The 26234-nt window shown below is 37.3% G+C and overlaps 1 protein-coding gene across 1 annotated transcript; it reads right to left on the reverse strand.

The window, feature by feature from the left end:
• Positions 1-25061, reverse strand: LOC127443142 (protein-glutamine gamma-glutamyltransferase K-like). The gene is made up of 14 exons (XM_051701680.1): positions 24918-25061; positions 17514-17797; positions 16877-17068; positions 14265-14516; positions 9262-9380; positions 8553-8660; positions 7392-7569; positions 5898-6036; positions 5208-5400; positions 4647-4800; positions 3622-3906; positions 2003-2163; positions 1692-1828; positions 1-989 (listed from the first exon to the last, which is right to left on the reverse strand). Exons 2-14 carry the CDS (start codon positions 17794-17796, stop codon positions 842-844), a joined length of 2349 nt encoding a protein of 782 aa, XP_051557640.1. The 5' UTR covers position 17797; positions 24918-25061; the 3' UTR covers positions 1-841.
• Between the last annotated feature and the right edge of the window lie 1173 nt (positions 25062-26234).

The raw sequence follows: 26234 nt of genomic DNA on the forward strand, positions 1-26234 counted from the left end.
TTTTTGCTTCTTTTTTTTTTTTTTTTTTTTTTTTTTTTTTAATAGAAAAGGATGGATGAGTCTAAGTAAATTTTTTGGGTGATTAACATTATGCCACAAATGTTGTCCATTGAGCTTAACTTGTATTGAACCCAGAATATTCCTTTAAGGCACATTAAAGAATGTCTGAATCTAATAATCACTGTTTAACTTTGAACAGTATGCAAAATAAGGCAGTAACATTATTAAGCAAATTACATGTATAAATATGTGTTTGGCAACAGAAAAATACTCTTTTTTTTTCATAATCATTCACACAAATGTTACATTTACAGTTAAAAATATATATAAAATGATAATACTCCAATAAAGGTAATACCTTAGTTTTATCAGTGGTTCAAAAACAAATAAAAACATTTGTTCTTTACTACAGTTAATGCTCTAAACTGAACCAGGACATGTTTAAAAACTAGAATTCGCAAGATGTTAATATGCAAAGCAATGCAATTCTACAGTATGTTTAACACAAACATTATCTAAACAATGTGTCAAAATAAAAACTTGTTGATTTGTCATGATAAAAACATAGAATGGGTTCCAAAAGTCTGGGACCACCATTGAGAATGCTTCTATTTAGCTTTCTTTCCTAATTTAATAATAATAATACAAAATCATTAAAAATTATATGGGAAGGGTTATTTCTTTTACATTTCCACATTTAAAGTAACCGCAGCCTAGGCTCGGTGTAAACCACATAAGAATGGATAATACAGTGAAAAATACATAGTAAAACAGAATCTGATGATACAGACATAATACTGTGAAGTTACATACAGTTCATAACAGTGCTGATAAACTAAATTTACTGGCTTTTTTGAACGGTGATGTCGACCACACCGTGCACCTGCGTGAGCTGCTTGCAATCTAGAGATGCCACCAGCTTCCTTGTGCCTGCTATCGTCGGAATAAAGTGTTCAGTCACTGTCACGTTAGCATGCTTTGCCACATCCCTGAGAAAATAGAGAAAAAATGTTGAAGAGAAAGAAAAATACGACACAGTCATTAGTCCACATACATGGAGTTTTAAAAACCTTCTTGGAAAATTGAGGAATTATACTGTATGCGACTGTTCAATTTACACAAATTCCTGCAACGAGTAGCAAACAATTAAGCAATAAACTTAAAACTAATAAAAACTAGTGAAAAGGCTTCCTTGTAGCTCAGCTAGCAACGCAAAGAACATGGGTTCGATTCCAAGTCAACACACAAACTGATGCCCTTGTGCTCTGGTTTATATGCCCGCAATAGATAGCCGTGATTGTAAAAGGCTTCCGAGAACGTCACTCCTGGGAGTAGCTCCCCATAGCGTCAGCAACTGACGCAGTGTCGAAGTGACCGACTTGAAAGTGAACCAAAGCTGTATAGGTTAACATTAGGTAATGCAATATAAACTAACATGAACTAACAATAAATTCTGTAAGATGTTTTGACAGTCTAAAAATGTTTCTTTAAATTCCCTTTAATGACCAACAGTGTGTTTGAACCTTTTGCTAATTAATAGTTTGGGTTTAGTAAAACCCTAATAGTTCAGGTTTTCGTTTTGTGTTATGTTGGAATTCCCTAAGAACATTTCAATGGGAATTTGGCAAACATTGTTTGTGGATTTTTACTGATCAGAATGACTGATCTGTAACATGTATACAGGCTCTTACCCCACTCTGATGGGATGGAGGTCTCTCAGCCCCAGTCCTTCCACTCGCACCACCACGTTACGGAGAGTACACGGCAGAGGATTCGTGAACGTGATCTTCGCTGACATCTCTTTGCCCACATAAGCCTCTCCAATAGGCTACAAAGAGATGCAAAGAATATGTACAAACCCACTTATTATTGTCTTTGTTGGTTATAAAATGGAACTAACAAGAGCATAACATGATCATTTGTGTATATTGGCGGTCCTAAAACATGTTCATGGTCAAATATAGAAGTAAACACAACTGTATTCAGGTTCTAGATGCCTCACCTCAATGTTGAGATCAGGTGTCCGGAGTCTAAAGCTTGTCTGATTGGCCAAAACCTGCTGGGTTTCATTGACCCGACCAGACAGGGTCAGCATGAGCGCAGCCTGGTCCACCAGCTGGTTCTGGTACTGATTGTACGGCAGGATCCATTCAATAATCTTTTCTAAAGGAGATGAAATAGACATTCAGTAGGTGTGTACTTTAGCAATGGGCTATGATCTGCACACATGATATGGTCTATAGCTCATCATGGGTGATGTTAACCACATAATCTGCATCTGTGTTTTGGAGATTTAATAACAGAGGCTGTGTTCAGAATGGAATGCTAGAATACCATTTACTGCATAAATAATAGTATTGTAGTATGTCGTTTGTTTGGAATAGAATACTGGCACAATGCTAACTGCATCATAGTAAGTATAATACTAAAACAGACTCTATGCAAGTATGTGAACACAGACAATTCTAGCTAGTTCGATTATGTGTTGTTGCGTTCCGAAAAGTGTCAGACCGCAATTCATAACATAACGCAAGTACGCGTTACATTCTCTCCGCTGCCGCTAGGGGCGCTACAGTGGACATTAGTGTGAACTGTCCACTTCTAAAGTGAGTTTTCTCATTCAGGTCATCTAGTGTCATGATGGAGAAATAGTTTGAAGTGAACATTGCTAAGTAAGTTAAAAGTTACTATATTTATAGCAAGGTACCTGAATAATTTCTCTTATCTCAGCTTAATATGCAGAGACAACTGCAATAAGCCATTTGTAGGTTAATTTTCTCGAAAACTGTAAACACTGTCTCTGTGGTGCTGTGAAAATTCTTCTGTTTGTTTTGAGAGAGTTGGGGGCGGGACTATCTGCTTGTTCGATCAAGAGCAGAAGGGGGGTGTACTCAGAAAGTGTTGTTTGAAAACAAACGTTTAATTTTACAATTCCGTTCTGTGGCGCAGAAATGACACACTTGAGCTTTAAGCATGTTCAACCAGTCCATGCGGTGGCAATGCATTGGCCAAATCTGCAATCGTTTACTTGTGTAAAGTATGTTTCTGGCCTAACAGTAAATAACGCCTACCATTTCTTTTGGGGGAAAAAACTGTGAAACTGTACACATTAATGAATTATAAATTTTCAAACAGTAGTATACTACATTATGTCATGTGACCTCAACACATTGCATGTTATTTAGCATTTTCAATGCAATTTTGTCATATACCTTGCAAGTTCAATCAAATAATGAGGTCAAGAAAGAGATGCGGTAACTGTAATCTATCAAATTCATACATTTTAAAAAATGCAAGAACTTGATTTTTGGAGACTTTCGAAGGTAGAATCTGATTACATAATCCAGGTTACATGTATTCCATTACTACGCAACACGTACATTATGGCTGCATCCAAAAACGTAGACTGACTTGCTGCATCGCTGACTTATCAGGTAATGGCTCAACTGACAGCGTTTTTTGAATTAATGGGACTCTTAATGAAACTGGTCTGTTTGAAAAGCACCTTTTTCATATTTCCTCCTTATACAGCCACTGAAGGCAGCATTTTCCAGTTTTCCGATGCAGCCAGTATGAGTAGCATACTAATGCTGTATGTATTCTGAATACATCCAAACTAACCTTCATTTGGCATTAGCTCAACAGGAAGCTTGTCCTTCTTCACTGTGTCCTTCAACACACCAGTGTAGTACATGACTGCCACCTGGCTATTGAGTGTGGTTCTGCGCGGCTGTGAGCTCAGGTTCTTCACGACAATCTTCAGCTTTGCGTCTCCTCCCATGCGTGGACCTTCTCCATCCATCTTCACCTCCACATGAACATCTTCAGCAATGGGACTGGAGTACATGTCAGGTTTACTGCCATAGCGACAGGCAGTCTCCACGGCGATACGCTCCTCCTCCGAGCCTGATGATTAAGATCAATGCCCATGAGAAAGGAAAATCGCAAATGAGATCTTTTTATCTCTAGACAGCAAGAAGATTAAATGGAGAGACGTTTGCTGAAGTTCTCAGATTTTTCTCCAGTAATCTCACATTTGTCCCCTTTAGAGTTTCAAAAGAGATCTCAACAATGTCTCAACGTGTGTTCAGATTTGACAAGATACCAAAGTCTGCAATCAAAAGTCAGAGATCTCAATATGAACCTCGTCAAATTTTTCCTAGATCAAATTATCTGAGCTATTCCATCCACATTAATTTTTTAGCTTTATACCCTTACGGTATGTCAACAATTGTCTCATTTGTGTCTATTTTTACTTCTCCTTAGGCATTTTAGGAGACAATGTTGATACTCTGGGTGGAACTTCAGTAAAGTTCAGTTTAAAACTACCAGTCCAGAAGGAAAGATAGTGACACCTATTCTGGTGAGAAGTCCGAGAGACAACAGAATGTTAATCTGAAGCAGACATTGTGTACTCTTGGCTGCCTGACCTGGCATTTGCCAGTGATTTGTGCACTGTATTGTAAGTTGTTTTGGTGTAAGAAATCATCTGCTAAAAACAAGAATGTAACTCCAAGCTAAATGGGTGAATCTCACACAGAAATGTCCAAGTTATATTTCATCACAAACTCAAAAGAAAATTAAGAATTTTAAGAAATTAAGAAAATTAAGGCTATTTTAGGTCCATTAAGATTTTTATTTCTCACCTTCAGGGTATTTGTAAATGTGTGTGATATCTTCACGCTGATCAGAGCCTACAGCTTTGGTGCTGATGCAATGTCCCACAGCTTTCTTCTCGCTGTGGATCTGACTGAAGCTGCCATCGAGGTTCCTCTGCCAGTAGATCTTATCACTGTTCACCTGCATCAGAAAAAAACACAAGACAGCCAAGAGTTAGAGCTGAAAAAGACAGGACTGACACGATAAATGCAGGTTTCATAAGGTGTATCGTAAGAAAATTTTTATAATGGAATGCCAACAGGTCGGGGCCAGCCCATGTTGTAAGCCATATGCACGATTGTTTTGAGCTGGTGGAGGGGCCCCTGCGGGGTGTTTTAATAAATTTATTTTTATTTTATTTTATGATTGTCATAGAGTAGCCAGTTGCAGACAGCAAGGCGAGAAGAGATAGCAATAAAAGATGCAAATGTGAACTAAAAACATTACAATTCAACATGAAATCACCATTGCACTGTACGTTTCTAAATAGTTTCTATTTTTGAAACTGAATTGAAAAACAGTTTGGACTTATTTAAGTTTGCACTCACCTCAGCAAATACAAAAGGTGCGTCGTATTTGAGATAGACCTGTCCAGAGCGTATAGCGGCCAGTGAAGCTGGACCACAGCGGAATGTTCCATGACTGGTTTCCTGAGGGGTGGAATCAACGGCCTGCCAGCCACCCATTCCAGGAGGCAAATCCGGACGAGCCATCCAGCAATCATTCCAAACATGGAAGTTCCTGTCAGGTGAATATTAATTCATTTGTGTCACTTAAAAGCCTACAGCAGGTTTAGTTACTGGTATCATTGTAACTGTGTCATCTTGGACTTACACTGGCACCTAGCGGCTTGGATGCAGCATCAATTAAAATCAATAGTTTTCAGTTTCAGATGCCATTGTATAAATGTATTATTCACAGTCAGCCATGATTACTTTAATCAATGAGTGAAAGTGTCAAATAACAGGATGGTTACTGAGATTACGTAAGTAGTATTCGGCTGGTCATGTGATTCTAACATGGCCGCCCCCATGTGCGGACCCTCTCCATGTAGAATAAAACAGCTTTTATAAAGTTACTGATGTGACTGAAGTCTTTATTTAATGTGAGTGGTCATGATTTCCTACATATATTGCAAAATTACAATTCATATCTTTAGGAGTTAAACTTTTTTAATGAGGAAAAAATTACTAAGTGCACCTTTAACATATTTCCATTAAAACAACACAACTACACACCACACAGAGTCAGAGTTGAGGTGAGGTATCGGTTCCATATTCTCATCAAAGTAAACATCCGTTGTCAAGGAGACATCGGTATCATGGGCGGACTGGAAATTTGTGACAGAACGGGCAGGAATACCTAAACATCTCAGAACTGGGACAGAGAGAGAGAGAGAGAGAGAGAGATTCAACGTAATGCAAATATTAAGTAATACAGTGAAATAGGGAAAAGTCTGATTAATTGAATCATTCTGATACTGAATTAGATTTACCTCCATTCTGAGAGAAATACTATTAATGTCTCAGTGTGGAATGAACAGAATGTAGGCTAGAGTATTTTAAACTGAAGGTCCCAATGAGGGACATACTTCTGTTAGCCAGGGTCAGCTATGAGAGCACTATGACCGCAGTAAAGACCGCTTGAGTTTGTCAATTCAGGATTCAAAGCGAAACAAGTACACAATAGCATATTTTGGTAGTCCTGATTTATAAATTTAGATGACGTTGTATACCTGCATAAAACCTTTTTTATTTAGCATTGTATTACTATTATGTCAATATTTACAATATGGCATAGCATGGTAAAGTGTGGTAAATGGTAAACTGGTTACCATTTTATACAAATTTTAAAGGGATAGTTCACCCAAAAATGAAAATGCTTTCGCCACGCGAGAGGCGGAGGGATCCGAGTGCCGTTGTGGATGGACATCAGAGAGCAAATGTAAGTAAACAATTATAGTGAAAAGGACTTAAATATTGATCCGTTTCTCACCCAAAGCGATCGAACATTTTGTATAGAATATCCACAATTTCATGATCAAATTGTAATATTGGTGCTCTACCTTATATAGACCACTCAGACAGATGAAACCAAGCTGAAACTGAGCAGCCAAGTTCGTGATTTTTTCAAAGTATTGTGATTTTTTATCAGTTAGATGTCTACAACTCTTTATAGCCAACAGAATCACTAAGGTATCTTGTGTCGGTGGCTCTGTGGACAATGAAACATGAATTGGAGGCCTCTATCTGAAAACTTTAAAAGATGGCTTCCAGTCAGGCGTTGACGAATGGCCGAATTTACCAGAGTGCTCCCGTGACATAAGCGTGTTGGCACGTTCTTTCGATTCAAAGGTTGTGTGTCTGTTCACGTGCCATCGCGCTTACATCATGGGAGCACTCTGGTAAGTGAACTTTTATGGTTAGAAAGTGCTTAAATATCGTTCTTTTTCACACACAAAGTGATCGATTCGCTTTAGAAGACATTGATATCAGCACTGGAGATGGGATGGATTACTCTTTTGCTGACTATCTGTGCTTTTTGGACCTACACATTTCTAATCACCATCCTCTCACATTCTAAGGACCTGCTGAGCCTGGATCTTTTGCTACAAATCTTCAAAAGTGTTTTGCAGAAGAAAGAAAGTCATACACATCTCAGATGGTATGAGGGTGTGTAAATTATCAGAGAATTTTCATGTTTGGGTGAACTATCCTTTTATATACACACACCTGTGGTGGTGATCGCAGAGAACACCCAGCACTGGCCGTATTTGACCGGCGCTCCGCCCTCCTGGTGGTATTTTTTGAGGATTTCCACACTACCACTCCAGGCTGTGGGAGGAGTTCCTCCCGCATAATTCCCCGACCAGTTTCCCTCCAGAACACCACGGTCATCTGGAGAATTTATCTAGAACCGAGAAAGAAAACAAAATCTGATAAATTCACTGAGCTTCGAAGCGTTTCTCAGTCAGGGTTTTATTTAAAGATGGTAAAGAGTATATTTTACATTTTTATTTAATTTTTTCCCTTTTTAGTTGTATCATGTTTTCCCTTATAATAATCCCTTTCAATTAAATTTGATTTTAATTAAATTAAGTTTTATTTGTTTAGTGCTTTTTACAATACATTTTGTTCCAAAGCAGCTTTACAGAAAATAGAAAAAAAAATAAATAATAAATTATAATAATTTACAATTATTTACAATTACATGTAAATAATGATATCTATAAAATATGCTATATATAATGGTTTTTATGGCAAAATGTAGAGCATTTTTTTTTTTTTTTTACTGACCATTTTCCATTCTTTCTCTGACCCTTAGAATTAAACAGGTTGTTTTTTGTTTTTATTGCTGCTGTGCCTTTAAGATTTATATGTAAGCAGCAAAGGGTTAGGCCAACTTTCCCTCTTTTTCTCTCTTAATTAAGTACTCCTGGTATTTAGGAATTATAGCAAATATCCTATTTATATTTCCTCACCTTGACCAGTTGGGCCAAGTTTCTAAACACTGAATAAGCATTGTTGATGAGTAAATGTAGGCAGTTATATCTTATATAATATTTTTAGTTTTTGATGTCGTAAATCTGAAGATTTCAAACTGAGTATTGATTTCCATCTCAGTTTCAATATATGTTTTTTTTTTTTTTTTTTTTTTTTTTTTAGACTGGGGAGGAAGTTTTAAGGTCTGAAAGTTACAGTATGATACTCAAATTATCCCTTACAAAAAGACCCTTTTGAAACAATATGTTCTGAATATTGTGGTTATAATCATAGTTCACTGCATTCATCAATTTCCTTGGTGTTGTATGATACTGAGGAACATATAGCTCTACAGATGTCACTTCGGTAGAACAGTTGCTATAACACTGACGGATCGGTGGTAGAACTCACCATGGCAGAAATGACTCGGACCACACTGATGGGATCTCCTCTACCTGAGGGAGGAACCTCACTGTTATCCAGCACAAACAGACAGGCTTCCAGAATACCTTCATCAAACTGACAGAAAGAGAAAATAAGCAGTCAGTGCTTGGGTGTTTCATTTAGTGCATCTCAATATTTCTTATTTCCTAACGTCTAAACAGGGTCTATTAACATTCATTAAACAGCAAGTAAAAGTTTGCTTTGGTCGAGTATCTAAAACAGCTACTGGCCAGTTGCTTACTTCAGGAATTGCAAAATCATGCATGTTAGAAATCGCAAGGAAATTCCTGTCTTTAAGCCATCAAAACTAAAATTAGAGGAACAAAATCACGATGGGAGGTGTTTCATAGAATGACTGGCAGCATGAATCACATGAAAAGAAGATGTCCTCATTGCTGGGAAAAAAGAAAAGAAAAACATCTGAAACCAGCCTTGAGTATTGTTATGTTGGTCTAAGCTGATTTAAGGTGGTCTCCCAGTCTGACCAGCTGAAAAATGCCTGAAAAACAGACCAGCCTAACCAGACTGGGAGACCAGCTAAGAACATCTTAGATTGGTTTAAGCTATTTTCCTCCAGCAGGGTACTGTTCTCTGTTGTTCTCACAAGGATTTTTCAATGAGATTTTTCCAGAGGAAATGTTTGAATAGAGGAAGCTGTTCAATTCTCTTTCCAGACCTGCCCAAAGTTCCATGTTCGAGCTCCGATCTGCATCTCAGTGCCATAGTAGACTCGTCCAGTGTCATTTAAAACATACTCCTTCAACTCTTTCTCACCCTCCATATATACTGTGTCCTCTGCAAAGAGAGAATAAGAGAGACAGAGAGAGTTACGAGAAAGTGTTATGGAAGATGAACACACACAATTCCAGGATTTGACATGGTGATTTGATTCAGTTCTAAGGGCAGCAGTCTCATAGTATGACATCATCACCGCGAGCCTACCACATGCCTCTGAAATTACTGGATTTGTGGAATGTGCTGTGTCTGTTCATGGGTGTGATGGTCTGAACCAGAGGGAGGTGGTGCACACTGACGGGAACAGGAGAGAAAGGAACGATGGAAATAAAGCAGGGAGGTGCACAATAGATACTAGAGATTGAAAAGATTATAAAATAAAGGGAGCAGTGACACAGTCAGACTGAGAGAAAACACCCAGTGCACTGGAAAGGGGCCCTAAAGAGTGAACCACTGAAATAGAAGATGATCGAAAAGACTTTGTATGTCACTGCATGTCGCTAGTCACTGTACTGATTGGTTCCTTGTTCTGGTTGCCCAACTTGCCCTAGTAACGGTTATGAATGTAACTGCCGCTAAAGCAGCGTTCACACTGACCGCGTCTTGCGACGACAAAGCGATCGGAGATCATTCATTTTCAAAGATAGTCACTGAACACTGACAGGATGTGGCCGTGTCCATCACACGACAAAATTGAGAAAAGTTCAACTTTTTGCAAATAAGCAGTGTTGGGTAGATTAGATCTGAAATGTAATTTGGTACTAATTACAAATGACACAACTAAAACTGTAATCAGTAACAGTATTTATGAAAGCTCTTAATCTAATCTGATTACTTTTGGATTACTTATTGCATGTTTTGAGGAAAATAAAATTTTAAGTGTATTAAGTACCATTTAAAGTACCCATCCACCCCTTCGCCGATTCTGTTAAAGTCAAGACTGATCCATAATGTAATCAATATGTCATCATGTAATCCATAAAAAGTAACTAATCTGATTAGGCACGTTTAAAAGTGTACTGTACTCCAATTGCAAGAATTATTTTTTTGTAATCTGATTACATAATCCAGATTGCATTTAGTACATTACTACCCAACTCTGCAAATGAGGAGCAACGCGATGCACTGATGCCCAATATGAGTGAAGACACTGAAACCACATGAACTTGCATGCTTTGGTCTCAGACTTTCGGAGCCCACTATACAGTATGTAGTTGTGTATAGCAAAATGGGCAGAAAGAAAGAAGAAAAGAATGACAGGAAGTGGCCTAGAATGAAAGAGAGGCCAGTGAAGGGAAAAATATATTTGAAAGCTGGCTCACCAGAGAATGATAGAGAGAGAAAAGAGAACGAGATAGAAAAGAAACTAAAAAGAAAGATGTGTAAGTAAGGGACTTTTCACACCAAATGCATTTTTGTGTTTGTCTATCATGTTTTTCAGTAGTAGTACTATGTAAACATGGGCTAGATGGACGTCACATATCGCTGTTTGTTCAGCGTCTCACTCAGGAGCGCCACGTTTTTTAGGCTGTGTGTCAAATTAAGAAGTATCTGTTATCGGCTGCGCTGCATCAAAGCTTTTTTCAGTGCAATAACGTGTTTGATTTGGCATTTTCTTTTTCCTTACTAAGCATCTCTGGAATTCAGAACAGGAAAGCGTGAACAGTCTTCAGAGGATAAAAAGTGAACCACCCAAGATAACTGCTTTAAAATAACATACTAAAAAATGACTTTCAGTGCAAACAGATCTCAACAAAGAATGAAGGTTAAAAAATGTAGTTTTCTTTGACAAACTGTTGTATTACAAAAACAATCATATGGAAAGCACCCCAAACCCCTAAGGCATTTTAAAAACTCAAATGATTTAAAGTCATTGTGTACAACAGGCTAACCTCTTCTGTAAGGGTTACTCAACACAAATGGATTGCAAAATCACGATCAGTCCTCCTGCCAGACTGAAGTAAGTTATTGGGCCACAAGAGCAAACTTGCACCTTTGTGTTAAATTGTGTTAACAGTTGCCTGTTCAGATTTTGCTCTTATGGAAAGAAATTGGTACTTTTATTCACCAAAGTAGCATTCAACTGATCACAATATATAGTCAGGACATCAATAACGTGAAAAATTACTATTACAATTTGGAAAAAAAAAAAAAAATCAACTACTTAAACCACTTCAAAGAGTTCTCATCAAAAAATCCTCCACCTGCAGCAATGACAGCTTTGCAGATCCTTGGCATTCTAGCTGTCAGTTTGTCCACATACTCAGGTGACATTTCACCCCCCACTTCCTGTAGCACTTGTCGGGCACTTCTCACGCACCTTACAGTCACAAAAGCTCAATGGGGTTAAGATCCATAACACTCTTTTCCAGTTATCTGTTGTCCAATGTCTGTGTTTCTTTGCCCACTCTAACCTTTTCTTTTGTTTTTCTGTTTCAAAAGTGGCTTTTTCTTTGCAATTCTTCCCATAAGGCCTGCACCCCTGAGTCTTCTCTTTACTGTTGTACATGAAACTGGTGTTGAGCGGGTAGAATTCAATGAAGCTGTCAGCTGAGGACATGTGAGGTGTCTATTTCTCAAACTAGAAACTCTGATGAACTTATCCTCTTGTTTAGTTGTACATCTGGTCTTCCACATCTCTTTCTGTCCTTGTAAGAGCCAGTTTGTCTTTGAAGACTGTAGTGTTCGCCTTTGTATGAAATCTTCAGTTTTTTGGCAATTTCAAGCATTATATAGCCTTCATTCCTCAAAACAATGATTGACTGATGAGTTTCTAGAGAAAGCTGTTTCTTTTTTGCCATTTTTGACCTAATATTGATCTTAAGACATGCCAGTCTATTGCATACTGTGGCAACTCAAAAACAAACACAAAGACAATATTAAGCTTCATTTAACAAACCAAATAGCTTTCAACTGTGTTTGATATAATGGCAAGTAATTTTCTAGTACCAAATTAGCAATTTAGCATGATTACTCAAGGATAAGGTGTTGGAGTGATGGCTGCTGGAAATGGAGCCTGTCTAGATTTGATCAAAAATGAATTTTTATGGACCTGGGTAGCTCAGCGAGTAAAGACGCTGACTACCACCTCTGGAGTTCACAAGTTTGAATCCCAGGGCATGCTGAGTGACACCAGCCAGGTCTCCTAAGCAACCAAATTGCTAGGGAGGGCAAAGACACACTCCTCGTGGTCACTATAATGTGTTTCTCTTCATGTCATCCACTCCGTGGGCTCTCCCTTCCGAAATGCAGTATGAGCTCCCCCGTTCAAGTGAAGTGGTGGTGCAGTAGTCTTAAAAGCATTTAGCATTTCCCGTTAGCCTTCGCATTGGCATTTCTTTCGCTCATGGTTCAAATGAGCCCAACACATAATAAATAGAGCCTGATATAACCTCCAAAATAACCCTTTGCTTTCCTTACTGGCAAGTATAAATGTAATAAGGCCATGTGTGCCCCACTTGATACTGCCGCAGCAGTGCTCCACTTGATATGGTGCCGCAGCGCCCACCTATGCTCGATACTGCTGCAGTAGTGCCTCGCCATGACAAACGTAATAAAGTTATGTATTCTTAACTAAACTTTTGCTTTCCTTAAAGCTGCGTATAAATGTAATTGACATGTTTTCATAACTAACCTTTTGCTTCCTTTACAGGTGTGTATAAATTTAATACATTTACGTATTCTTAACTAACCATTAAATTTAGAGCTCAAGTTGAAGCTGTTTCCTTGAGCCCCTCCACTGTGGACAGCAAGCCAAATAAGTTTAACCTTAATAGCTTGAAGATTGTACAGGCAAACAAACTCGTGAAATCGGTTTAAATGATTAATCGCTACCGATAGTTTTCGGCAAAAATGTATGCGAATAGTTGCCGCTAGGTTATTTTATTTTATTTTTTTTATTCCTCCGTGTTCTAAATTGAAGCGTGTGAATCAATATATTCATCTTCATCTGGTAAATATATACTGTAGGTTATAAAATTTGGTAATTTGGTAAATACTTAGTGTTATATTGTAACGGAGCCAAGTCTCTGTCCTTTCTCAGGCTTTTTATAGTTAAATATCCAGCCGTGTGCAACAAATCATAATTTTTTTCTGGTTATTATTGAGATAATGGTTGCACAACAAACTACATCTGGGATTTCATTCATTTTGATTTTTTTTAGACATTCTATACATTTATTTTAAAGACTATCAGCCGATTAATCGGTTATCTGCCTTTTCCACCACCTAAGTTATCAGTATCAGCAAAATCCACTACTGGTCGACTGAAATCCAGAACAGTTCCATTCACAGCACTGGTTTGCCGAAAATGTGGTTGTAAGTCCTGAAAATTTGCGAGCGTCAGTTCGGATATAGAATGTCATTGCCTCTCTCGTAAACAACTCGTAAATACTCGTAAATAATCTATTTTAACTAAGTCTTTAATCTGCTTTAACTGTCTCTCTCACTCTTTCTAGCTTTGTTTATTTTTCTTTCTTTCTTTATTTTGTATTTCTTTCTATGTATCTATATATCTACAGTATATATCAGTAACCAAACTTTTTTTTTCCATTAGTTTAAACTTTCAGACAAGGCTTTGTCTTGAAAAACTTTACCTATCTAGTTTACTATATATTATATTGTACTGTACATAACAATAATTAAAATGAATGTAATTAATACATAGATACATACATGGATAAAACAATACAGGGTTCCCACCCTTTTTGACCAATTAAATTCCATGACTTTTCTCTGATCTTTCCAGGCGTTTATGAGTAATGACCAATTCAATAATTAACCATTTAGAGTGATTTGTGAGTCGCTTTGACCCATCATTGAACCAAAAAAATGATTTACTGTCAAAAATGATTTCACCTTCTATGTTTTGTCCACTAAATGTGTGTAATCACTCAAATATGCACAATTTCAACACCCTCTTTATCTCTCCACACACTGTCTCACCTTCACACCAGGGATTGAAGAGCATGTAAATATCCTTGTTAGGGTCATGTGTGCTTCTCTCCCCGGTCTTCAGACTCTGCGTTGTGATGATCAGCTTGTACTTTCCGATAACCGCCGTGGCGTGAGAGTTAATCGACAGCTTGACTCGGTTTATGTTTTGCTCCACAATCTTGGCCTCCCAGCTTTTATCCTGAAGTTCCTCCACTAAAGGTATGATGATGTGCGTGCCCTTTGACACCAGTGGGAGCGGCCCTGAATGACAACATAAAACATATGGTTTGAGGAGTGGCTGAGCTAGGATTAAAAGAATGTGTTGAATCTGGTTCCATGTTTCAAAATTCCTAGGAGGATTTCAGACAAATCAGGTTGTTGGAATGCTTCCAAACAAAACTATGATGAATGATTCAGTTGTGTAAGGACAATGACTCAAATAATAATCATTCGCATCTGGCCAAATGAGTTTGCTGTTAATGTGAAATATCAAAAGTTGTTGTGTAAGAAAATCACATGCAATGGGACTTTTACACAATATTAATTCTGCAGCAACAAAGTGATCGGAAGTCTAATTTTCAATGGAAGCTCGCAATTTCCAGTGATATGGGTGATAGGAGGCATTGACAATGCAATGTGTGAGATACTGTAGTCGGGTGTCAGCAAGATGGAGGAGAAATTAATGTTACTGTCTATGTCAATGTTCTTAATTATTTGTAAGGTTAACTGTTCTCGAACGTGTATCCCAATACACCCCATTTGTGATAAGATTTTCAAAAGCTGTAATCTAACTGAATATCCTGTTTCACTAGATTTAATTTGTCCAATTAAAGAAGTAAAATGGGTTGTGTATGGTGTTCATGTTGACTTCAAAGTTTTGAAAAACCCTGACCACATCAATTTGTTTGAACAGCTGAGTTGTCTTGTATAAGTTTGTAGTGGTTTGTATTGCTTAGGGATAGATTTCTTGTCTCCTTCTCTCACTCCCTAATTTGATCTCTAAAACAGAGTTGCGCCATAACTCTGGGTGAGGTTTAAGAGAGGCATTTGAGAGACACAGATGTGTTTAAGCCCTTATCAATGAGCTGAATTCCAGCCTGTAACTCCCTTCGTGTTTCCCAGTTTAAAGTAATAATTCATGCAATGTTTCCTTTTAGTATAAAGTGCAGCCAACAGGCACAGTAGAATGGAAGAAAGAAACTCAAACTCTCTTTGTTTACTGATATAGATGAGGATACTGTATTTTAAATAAGACAATGGTAAGTTCAAAACATCACTTACAGTGGAAGTGAATGAGGCCAATTTTTGGAGGGTTTAACCCTTGAATGGTCTTAACGGTCTCAATGGTATGTTGAAATCACCAGGTCAAATTGACCCAGCTCGTTAAATCATAGTTCAACAGTCACAATAGAGCTGTTCAGCCGTGGCGTCAATTTGTAGGCAAACCCGTAAGTCTAATTCACCATTACGTCACGATACGTGGATGTTTTGTTCTACAACATAAATTACACACAGTCATACCTCAAACGTGAATTTTGAAGAATTTCAAAATTAATGTTTGAGGTATGACTGTAATTTAGAACAAAACGTCCATGTATCATCAAGTAATGTTTACCACAGACCTTGTTTTTCTCATAAGTTGAAAACCCCATTATAAATACCCATATGAAAATCCCGAGGGAACCCATGGCGAATTCTCTTCCGGGTTATTGGACTACAAGCTGAACAGCTCTATTTAAACATTTTCTCCCAAACAACTGTTTTATCATCAATAACTAACCTTTCACTAATTTACAAATGTAAAATTTACTCTGTGGGTGTGTGTGTGTGTGTGTGTGTGTGTGTGTGTGTGTGTTTGTAAGTGAGAAAAGTATAATTATGAGTATAAGTGTACTTATAAATTACATTTTGGACTGTTCAATCATTTTGCAGCTTTCTCGTAAGTCTTTACATGAACCGGGTCAAACTGACCCGAAGGACCGTCTTATGTACGTTTTTTATAGCTTGTTAATTAATAAATGAAATAAAAAAATAATAAAACAAATTACATTGCCAGGTTCATAACATCTCTGTGGATGATATCATGATGTTTCAGGCCGAAAGATTAAAGTTGATGAAAATCAGTGTTAAATGTCCAAACGGGTCAAATTGACCCATAAGTCCATTCAAGGGTTAAAGGCAAAAATGTGAAGCTTTTAATTTTAAAAAAGCACTTACATTAATTATTCTTTTAAAACTCATGTTGATTTAAGCTATAAAGATGTTTAAATCATAATTTTAGCATGATCACAAGGTTTACAATGTTATGTTATCATGACAAGAGAGCTGTAAAATTAGATGTAACTTTACACAGGAAAACCAATTTTTGGTTTTAATGTGTTCATTGGTTTACAATGAACAGCTATTAGAAAAATATTAGAAAAATATTATGATATTTTAGCTTGGAGGATAAAAAAATAATAATAAAAATCCTAATTTCATACCGTTTCTAAGTAGGTGTTTGAAATCAAGATCCAAAACCACTGCTGGAGAAAACTAGCATTTGTGTAATTGCTGATATAACTGATATACAGCCCTTGTGAACTCTTCCCTACGTGACAACTTGCCCCCTTCACACTCACCTGTCTGCAGTTCCAGGTGAAGTTTATCTGTGTTTGCGTTGAAAGGTCGTGAAAGTTCAAGCTCTATTTGGAAAGTTTGGCCTCTGCGGATGATGAGCTGGTCGCTGTGATACTGGTCTGTGTGATGTTCCTTCCTGTTCCGATCAGACTTCCCGTTAAGCAGATCCACAGAACGCACTGTTAGAGAAAACTCTGATGGAGAGAGAGAAAAGAAATTAGGAACTTCAGTTGAATTTTATGAAGTGAAAATGGCATAGTGAAAGTGAACTCAGGGTTTGCACTATACATAAACAATAAAATAAGAAAACATAAAAAATAGCAGTGTTGAATTTATCATGACATTACACAGCGACTCTTGAAAAAAACATAGCTTGTTTCTGGAAAAGCAACACTACAGAAAAAGTTAGTCACGCTACAGAAAAATAGTAGCAAAATTAGTCGCATCACTAGTTTTAGATTACTTTAGTAACTAAAGCATTAGTAAAAAATGTATTGATTTGCTTCTGATAAAAAACCAGAACATTTCAGATTGAAGCCAATCCAGCCAATCAGATTGGAGCTTGTGTTTTGGGGAAAGCTCTTATGATTTTTGTGTGTAATATGCATCAGATGGCCCATAAACAGACTGGCTCCTCACCATTCAGCTCTGTATCAGCAGTGAGAGGTAGTGGAGATGCAGGAGCATTGTCCTCTCCTGCCCCATCAGCCGAACCACCCGTTTCATTGGTGAAATCATACGAGCTACTCTGTCGTCGGAAGCAACATGGACAAGCCTTCCGCAACCAACGGCGACATCCATTCTCATTTTTCTTCTCTTGACCCTCTGCCTGCTTCTCTGAGACAGTTCTGTTGCTCACAGAGACACCGTGGAAACGGCCGACAGCAGAGTTATCTCGGATGGACTGTCTTTCTCCTGGCATTCTGGAAGTAATCGTACAAAATATTAATATAGAAAATGATGTAAAGACTGAATTAAAATTATGTTTAAGGATCTAGCTTGTATGAAAACTTTACAGTCTTCTACCTGCTGAGGCTACGTTCGTTATAGCATACTACCATACTACATATACATTAGTATTTCTGCAAAATGCAGTATACTGGTATTTCTTCAACTTCAAGCCATTTCATTTCTAAATTGGAAACTTTTTAAAAGGCCTTTATCATTTACTTTTGGTGCAGATTTGATTGTTTAAGCCTTGTCCCAGACACAAACCTTCATTATTTTACTTTGAAATTCCATTTTAAAAATAATAGAATTATCATAGAAAACTATGATAATCTGAACAAAGAGTGAAATAAACATAAACCATTTCAATATATATATTTTAAGAATTACGACACCACAATTTTGCCCCTAACAAAAATGTTGTGTACTTGTTAACCAAGTTAATAAAAGTGTCAGTGAATAGCATGCTTGAGATGAAATATAAAACAAGTGATGTTTGAAAACAAAGACAAATCACATGTGAGCAGCATATTTTTATTGGGTGTCATTTTCAATCAATTTATTTTTTCCAAAATCTTGCAAATTATTTCATTGTGTGCATTTAGGATACATAAACAGTTTGCTATGAAATTAACCTTAGCAAGTCAATTTTTTTATTTTTTTTTTTTAATAAATAAATAAAGACTAATTTTCACCACAGAATTCTATTCAACACAATACAGAATCTGAGATGTTCTAGGAATGTTACTGGTGAGAATGTTCATAACTTTCAGGGGGCAAAAAGAGATCAAACTCTTGTGGCATGTACATACACTGTAAGTAGACAAATTAAATACAATTATTTAGAATGTGAAATTTGTTTTAGCCAGATTTCACAGTGAGTACACAGTGCTAATAATGCCCAAAGTTAAAGAAGCACCCAACAGTGCAAAGTGTGTAAATGTTCTACATGCATGGAATACCTGGATAACCTGATGTAATTCCCAAATGTGCAGTAGGTATACACCCAGAGAGCACACTACAGAATGGCCTGGATCCGATATTCATAATTTTTCAAATTGTCTTGACTATACATTGTGATCAGTTGAATTTCACTTTGGTGAATAAAAGTACAAATTTCTTTCCATAAGAGCAAAATCTGTACATTATTCCAAATTTCTGGCCTCCAGTGTATATCGGACCCAAATATCGGTTAGCGGATCTTGATTACTAATAATCGTTATCGGCATCGGCCCTGAAAAAACATATTGGTTGACTCCGTAATACAGAATCGTGAATCCCTCAAAGCAAAGCGCTCAACTTGACTGTCTGTTTTCAGTGATGAATAAATAAAGTAAAAAAAAAAATAAAATATATATATATATATATATATATATATATATATATATATATATATGTGTGTGTGTGTGTGTGTGTGTGTGTGTACATATACATACAGTATACACTGTATATGCTATATAAAGCAAAAAGTAAACTTTTTTTATTTCCAAGATGATAACTGAAGATTCACAAAAATAAGCGTGTAGTTTAATGAGGCAACAATGTAGCATACTACTGTTTAAAAAAATGTATCATCATTGCCTAGTGTGTACTGTTTCCCATGCTAGCATTGTCTTGGAAATATAGCCTATAGCTTTCACCATGGTTACATAAAGCAAGAAGTTCATCAGCCATCACTGAAGACCATTGAAAGAAAGGCTGCAGTTCTCCGCCTTGTTATTAAAGTAATTGCCATTTTGGTCATGAACTTCAACATGCAGAGACACAGGAATTTACCAGCATTTGACAGAAATGTGTTAGATTGCAACTAAAATATACAGAACTGTTTGCTCAAAAATTACTGGTGCATACAATAATTTTGTACAACAGACGTTGGTGCAGATAAGACCAAATCTAGAAGAATAGAAATACTTTGGTATTACACACGCATTTTGACGCAGAGTTACCCCTGCAAATGTGAACCATGTGTTTCCCTCGATATGGCCTCCCTTAATTTTTCACTCAAAGTTCAGAGAAATCATCTGAACTCAAATATTTCTCATCAAATTCTTCCAAGATCAAATAATCTGAGCTATGCTCTCCATACTAGAGTAATTTTATAGCTCTATACTCTAACTGCACATCTGCGATTGGGTCTCATTTGGGTCTGTTTTTATTGCTTCAATAGGAATTTGAGGAGAAACATCTGAAACCAGTTTGAAACCTGAATGAAACTGCCTCCTGTTTCCATTTTACCAGTGAAGCAGCTCAATCAAAGATATATTTGACATGCACATGTGAGAGTGTGCGTGCAGTGAGGAATGTGTGTTATGCAGCTCTGGAGCATGCATGCTGTATGCCATGAAGACTACAGTTACCAACAGAAGCACAAATGTGACTGCAAACATGTTTTAATCAATAAGAAACTAAATTCAACTATTGTTTGAAACTATTGTCTTTTAAAAACTGTGATGTCTGAGAACATTGCTTGTAGGCATGACATCAAAGTTGCCTGTAGTTTAAGATTCTTGTGCATTCAAGCAATTCTCAGGGTCAACCAAAGTGTTGTCTAATTACCAAATGAATTGTCCTAATTTTCAACAAATATTGTTACTGAAATAAAATGTAATTAAGAACTCTATTAAGTCTCTTGAGCTATTAAAATGCAACCTCTGAGCAATCAAAAGTCCCACTGGGTGTAGTGTTACATGGAAAGATGCCACCAAGATATGGAAGTTTCGAATAAATCCTTCAAGTATATATAGACAGCTATGATTACAATGCAAGTATGCAAACACAAGCCTGACCTCAAGGTCTCCCAACATCCAGACTGCAATCTTTCTCACTCATCTGGTAACACTTAGTTATGACCCACTTTGACCTATGACCTCAGTACCTTACATTGTGAGGCTATACATATCCAGTTTTGTAACTGGGTGTATATGAAGTGTAATGTAACCCCAGCAAGCTGGTCAAGAACCAAAGATAGAGAGATCAGCTGACAAAAATGTGTGCACATGAGAGGGGTGAGCAGCACAGATGTTGTGCCTTATTTAGATTTTAAATGGGCAGTTCACCCAAAAATGAAGATTCGGTTATCATTTACTTTCCCTCATGTTGTTCCAAACCCGTTCTTTATTTCACAGAACACAAAAGCAGAATGTTATGCTGCTCTTTTTCATAAAATGAAAGTGAATGGGGGCATGGAATAGAGCAGCTGGGACATTCTGCTAAACATCTCTTTTTGGGTTCGACAGATAAAAATACCCAGAATGTTCATTTTTGGATTAAATATTCTTATAACTACAACTTGTATGATGTACAATGAGTGTAGGCACACAAACAAACATAAACACATCTGAGTTTACACACCTACATTTTATAAGGCACACAGTTATTTATTTTTTTTCCCACCACAAGGCACACCATTTACTGTGAACAACGCCCAAGTCATTGAGGATATGTCCCAGACTATTTCACATGCAGACACATGGCAACGGACTTATCAACATCAAAATAAATAACTAGAGATGAGGGCGGAAGTGTTCTGTACCTGATGAAGTCATTATTTGACACAAAGCACTAACATGCCCAGGCACATTTAAGTTACCTCACAGTTTAGCTCACAGCAAATACTTTAGAGATAAATTAATGACCCTATTCATCTCAACCTCTCTTAAATGGATAGTTTACGCAAACATTTATATTCTGTCATCATTTACCCTCATGTCATTCCAAACCTGTATATGACCTTTTTTTTCTGTGGAACACAAAAGGAGTTTAATAGCCAGAATGTTATAAACTCAGTCATCATTCACTTTCATTGTATAGAAAAAATTGCTACAGTTTCAAAGTAGCTTTTTTCATATGAGAGCGCTCATTCTAAGGCAATTTTCATGCCAGCACACAGCACAACTGGGCGTGGTTTTGTGTGTCAGTAGATCATAAAATAATTAGGTCTGTCATTCGATTAAAATCTGTAATCGAATTAATTACATGGTATGCCGATTAATCGAATTAATCGCAATTAATCGAATACATAAATATTTGCTGAGAAAGCCCCTCAAGTAACAATAATCCAATATATAATGATTAAATAATTATAAATAGTTATATTTAAATACTTATAAATAAAATATCTATGTTTTAAAAATAATAATTATACAGATAATTAAAATGCATTACATTCTTTAAAAAAAGTAACTTTAGAATGCAATATACTGTTTATTTCCATATTATTGAACATAAGCCTATAATTGGTCTACAGTCCATAGCAATCCATTTTGCAACTGAATTCGTCAATCAGTCCGAGATTTATTATAAGGGCTTGTTTAAGGATGCGTCAATGTACACCTGCGTCAGATGAACGCTTTTGGAGCGTCTCGGTTGTGTTATGTCATAAACGTTCTGTTTTTAGGTCGCTGTGTCAAGTTAAACAAAGTTTGAAACATAGAAAAATACATCTTGATATCCCTGCGTTCGGATTAGCGCTCCATTAAGCTGTGTTTGAATGCAAGAACATGTTCTCATCTTGTGTTGTCTGCCCTTGGTAAGTGTGGTTTGTTCTCTGTCTGTGTAAGGTGTACGTTGCCAGCTGGAGTTTCGCTTACTGCCCCCTTGGAGAAACCAGGTGGTACTATAAGCTTGAACTGCTTGGTCCAGGGACATGATAAATTGCATTCATTGTTTTAACGCATTATTTTTTGTATAATTAATCGCACTGAATTAACACGTTAAATCGACAGCCCTAATAACAATATAAATAGTAATAATAGTAATAAATGTATTTTTTATAGCGCTTTTCCCAAGATCAAGCACTCTGTACAGAAATTAAACTAAACATTAAACAGAGAAACATACAGTGTAACAAATATACATTACAAAACAATGAAAAACGTGAGAGATGCAATGCATATTTCAAGCAGGATGAGATCCAATAGTCCCAGAGAACATATAGATAGAGAACCGATAGAGAACATACAACACATTCATCGAGGTCCAGAGCAGCGCAGGTGATAAACAAAGTAGGGGATGCAAAACAGGCAGTTTACACAACCAAATTCTTTTGAATGGGCTGTCTTCATTTATACTGACATTGCTTGACAGGAAATATATATTAGGATGCAGACGGTGCAATGACCGGAGAAGAACCTTAGAATATAATTGTACTTGACACAGCCCATTACGTCTTTGTACTCTCGATTTCGCCAACCCTCTTGCACCTAGACTTAGCACATGCTTGCAAAAAAATATCAAAACTTCTTATTGCGTACCGCTGCGCTTAAGGCATAGCGCTCTTAAAATATATATTATATACTTTGTATACTTTGTCTTTCTGCGCCCGGTTGACTTTAAAAGTATACTCTTCTGACCGTGAGTGTGACGCTCCTGTTCTACCCGCTCCGTACGGGACTCGAACTGGCGTCTCCGGCATGGGAGGCAGGTATGCTAACAAGGAGGCTAAAGGCTACAGCCTTTAGCATCAGTCGCTAGTGCACCTCTTGAGGTCAGGAGAGTGAGGTTTATACACATTGCACAGCTATCTATCAGCTGGCTCCCGTTACACGAGCAAATATAAACGCGTTTGACGCATGCACACTATGACTGCTTTGTGATACTCTTTGAGTACAGTCAACTGCAGCCACATGCGCCAACGTTGCACACAGATGTGGGCTGTCTGTGTGTTGAGAAAATCTGGGACAGTCTGCGCAGACTGTGCTGATGACTAAATTTGCGTCACGTTTAATGTACGTAGAGCAATCAGCAAAGCGGACAACCAAAGTATACTTTGGCCTTTAGTGTTCAAATTCCGTATTGCTCGAATGCACTAGGGCAGGAATAGGCATCTGAGATACAAACTCCTAACCTGCGGCCAGCCAGTAAAATTACTTCACCTCTCAGCCTATTCTCTCCTCTCAGTAGCTTTAATAAGCTCTCGCGGCTGTTAATTATGTTTATGGGTGTGCGCCATTTAGAATATCAACACACAGAACAACAGCTCCATAGTTTAAGGGGAGCTGTTCTTAGCCAAGGTTGCATAGAAATACAGAAAATAGGAACAAAACTGAGCTTAAAGGTGTAGTTCACCCTAAAATGAAAATTCTCTTATCATACTTACCTGCATGACTTTTGACCACAGCTATAATGAAAGATTTTCAGTGAATAAGTACTTAAATTTCAGACTCTTCCACACAAAAAGCTCTCATATGGCTTTAGAAGACTTGGGTATATAGTACAGACTAATTTAATTCACTTTTATTGTAGGAAGAGCATAAAATAAAAGCTAAACAAAGTAATACAGGTTTGGAACGACATGAGGGTGCGTATACTGTATGATGACAAGAGTTTTCATTTTTGAGTTAACTTTCCCTTTAAGAACTTTTTTGTACATAGGCTATACACAGAAGTCATTTTCTCCATATCGCGGTCCATTCGGCATGTTTCTGCCCTTTCGGCCCCATTTCGCGGCCGGCCCACCGGGAAAAGTCCCTTTTCTCCCGATGGCCAGTCCGCCCCGATCTATCCTCACACACGTGCAGAAACCAGGAGGGTGATGGATACCTACAGATGTTCTTGGGTCTAATGTATCTGAACTATTATGTGAGGGGATTACTTAGTTCCTCCTCCCTATCATAATTGGTTTAATATATTGTTACCTAATTCAGTGACATTCAGAGTGTCCAAATAATTGTTGGGACCACTGTAAAATAATACTATCTATAGCTTATCCTTAAAGCATATAACACAATTACACCATTATAAAAAAAAACATGTGTCTCCCAACTGTGTAGTTTCTCATTACCAAAAGCTCACCCAGTCATCCAAACGAGAGCGCACAGAAACTGTGCAAGTTTTTGCCTTAACGGAGTGCGTGTGATTAGTGTGTCCGCGATAACACGCCTCATTGTATGAACATGACCACATGCAAAACCGTTGTTTACTAAAACCGAATGACAATTTGATCTTTAACGCAACCAAATCCGCAGCGACCGCTGGAACAGCGCGTAAAACCAACAAAAACCAAACCGCAATGTAACGCGTATTTCTGCATAGATCACAAATGGAAATAAATCATGGACATATGATTTTATAAAAAAAAACTGTAAAGTGTCTTACTTTTGTACGCTGGTTTTCTTCGAGCTCGAAGACTGAAGTGCGCAAAAACTTCTCAGCAGGGACAATTCGGAATCAGCAACAGCAGCCAAAAATGACTACTTTATGCACTTTGAAACAAATACACGCCTCCCACCGACAAGAAAGTGACGCACACTGAGCCCATTCACTTCAAGAGCTTCAGTAAGGCGATTGTTTAGGGCTACACCCTTTTTCATCTATCTATCTATCTATCTATCTATCTATCTATCTATCTATCTATCTATCTATCTATCTATCTATCTGTCTATCTATCTATCTATCTATCTATCTATCTATCTATCTATCTATCTGCATACTTAAAATGGTAACCAGCAACTGTTACCTTTAGGTTTTCAGGTTGATTCAGTGATGTTAAATCATATTTTTGTTTAGAATAAAACAAGGTAATTTAGATGATACCACATGATGAAGCACATGTTTTACATATTGTATGTGTACTGTATATACACACACTGAGAACTTTACTAGGAACACTATCGTCCTAATAAAGTTCCCGACGTGGTCTACTGCTGTTGTAATCCATCCGCCTCAAGGTTCGATGTTTTTTTGCATTCTGAGATGCTGTTCTGCTCATTACAATTGTACAGAGTGGTTATCTGAGTTACCATAGCCTTTCTGTCAGCTCGAACCAGTCTGGCCATTCTCCGTTGACTTCTCTTATCAACAAGGCGTTTCCATCCACAGAACTGCCGCATCACTGGATGTTTTTTGTTTTTGGCACCATTCTGAGTAACCTCTAGAGACTGTTGTGAGTGAAAATCCCAGGAGATCAGCAGTTACAGAAATACTCAAACCAGCCCGTCTGGCACCAACAATCATGCCACGGTCCAAATCACTGAGATCAAAATTTTTCCCCATTGTGATGGTTGATGTGAACATTAACTGAAGCTCCTGACCCATATCTGTATGATTTTATGCATTGCACTGGTGCCACACAATTGGCTGATTAGATAATCGCATGAATAGGTAGATGTACAGGTGCTCCGTGAGTGTGCAGTATATATAATTTGTCATATTTTATTACTGTAAGTTTAATTATGTGCATTTTTACGTCTGATCATTTTTAAGGCTGCCAAACTATTATCTTGTGTTGGGACCAGCAAAAAAAAAACTAGTGAAATAGTAAAACATCATAATTAGCGGTTTTCTGAATAATTTACAGCACATACTTACATACAAAAAATACCAACATACCATAAAAAAAAACTGATAAGTCAAAATAATTTTCTGTGGTAATCAACATTAGGCCACAATGGATTTATTGATTTTTTTTACTTC

This window comes from Myxocyprinus asiaticus, chromosome 6 (assembly GCF_019703515.2).
Source record: "Myxocyprinus asiaticus isolate MX2 ecotype Aquarium Trade chromosome 6, UBuf_Myxa_2, whole genome shotgun sequence".
Lineage (NCBI taxonomy): Eukaryota > Metazoa > Chordata > Actinopteri > Cypriniformes > Catostomidae > Myxocyprinus > Myxocyprinus asiaticus.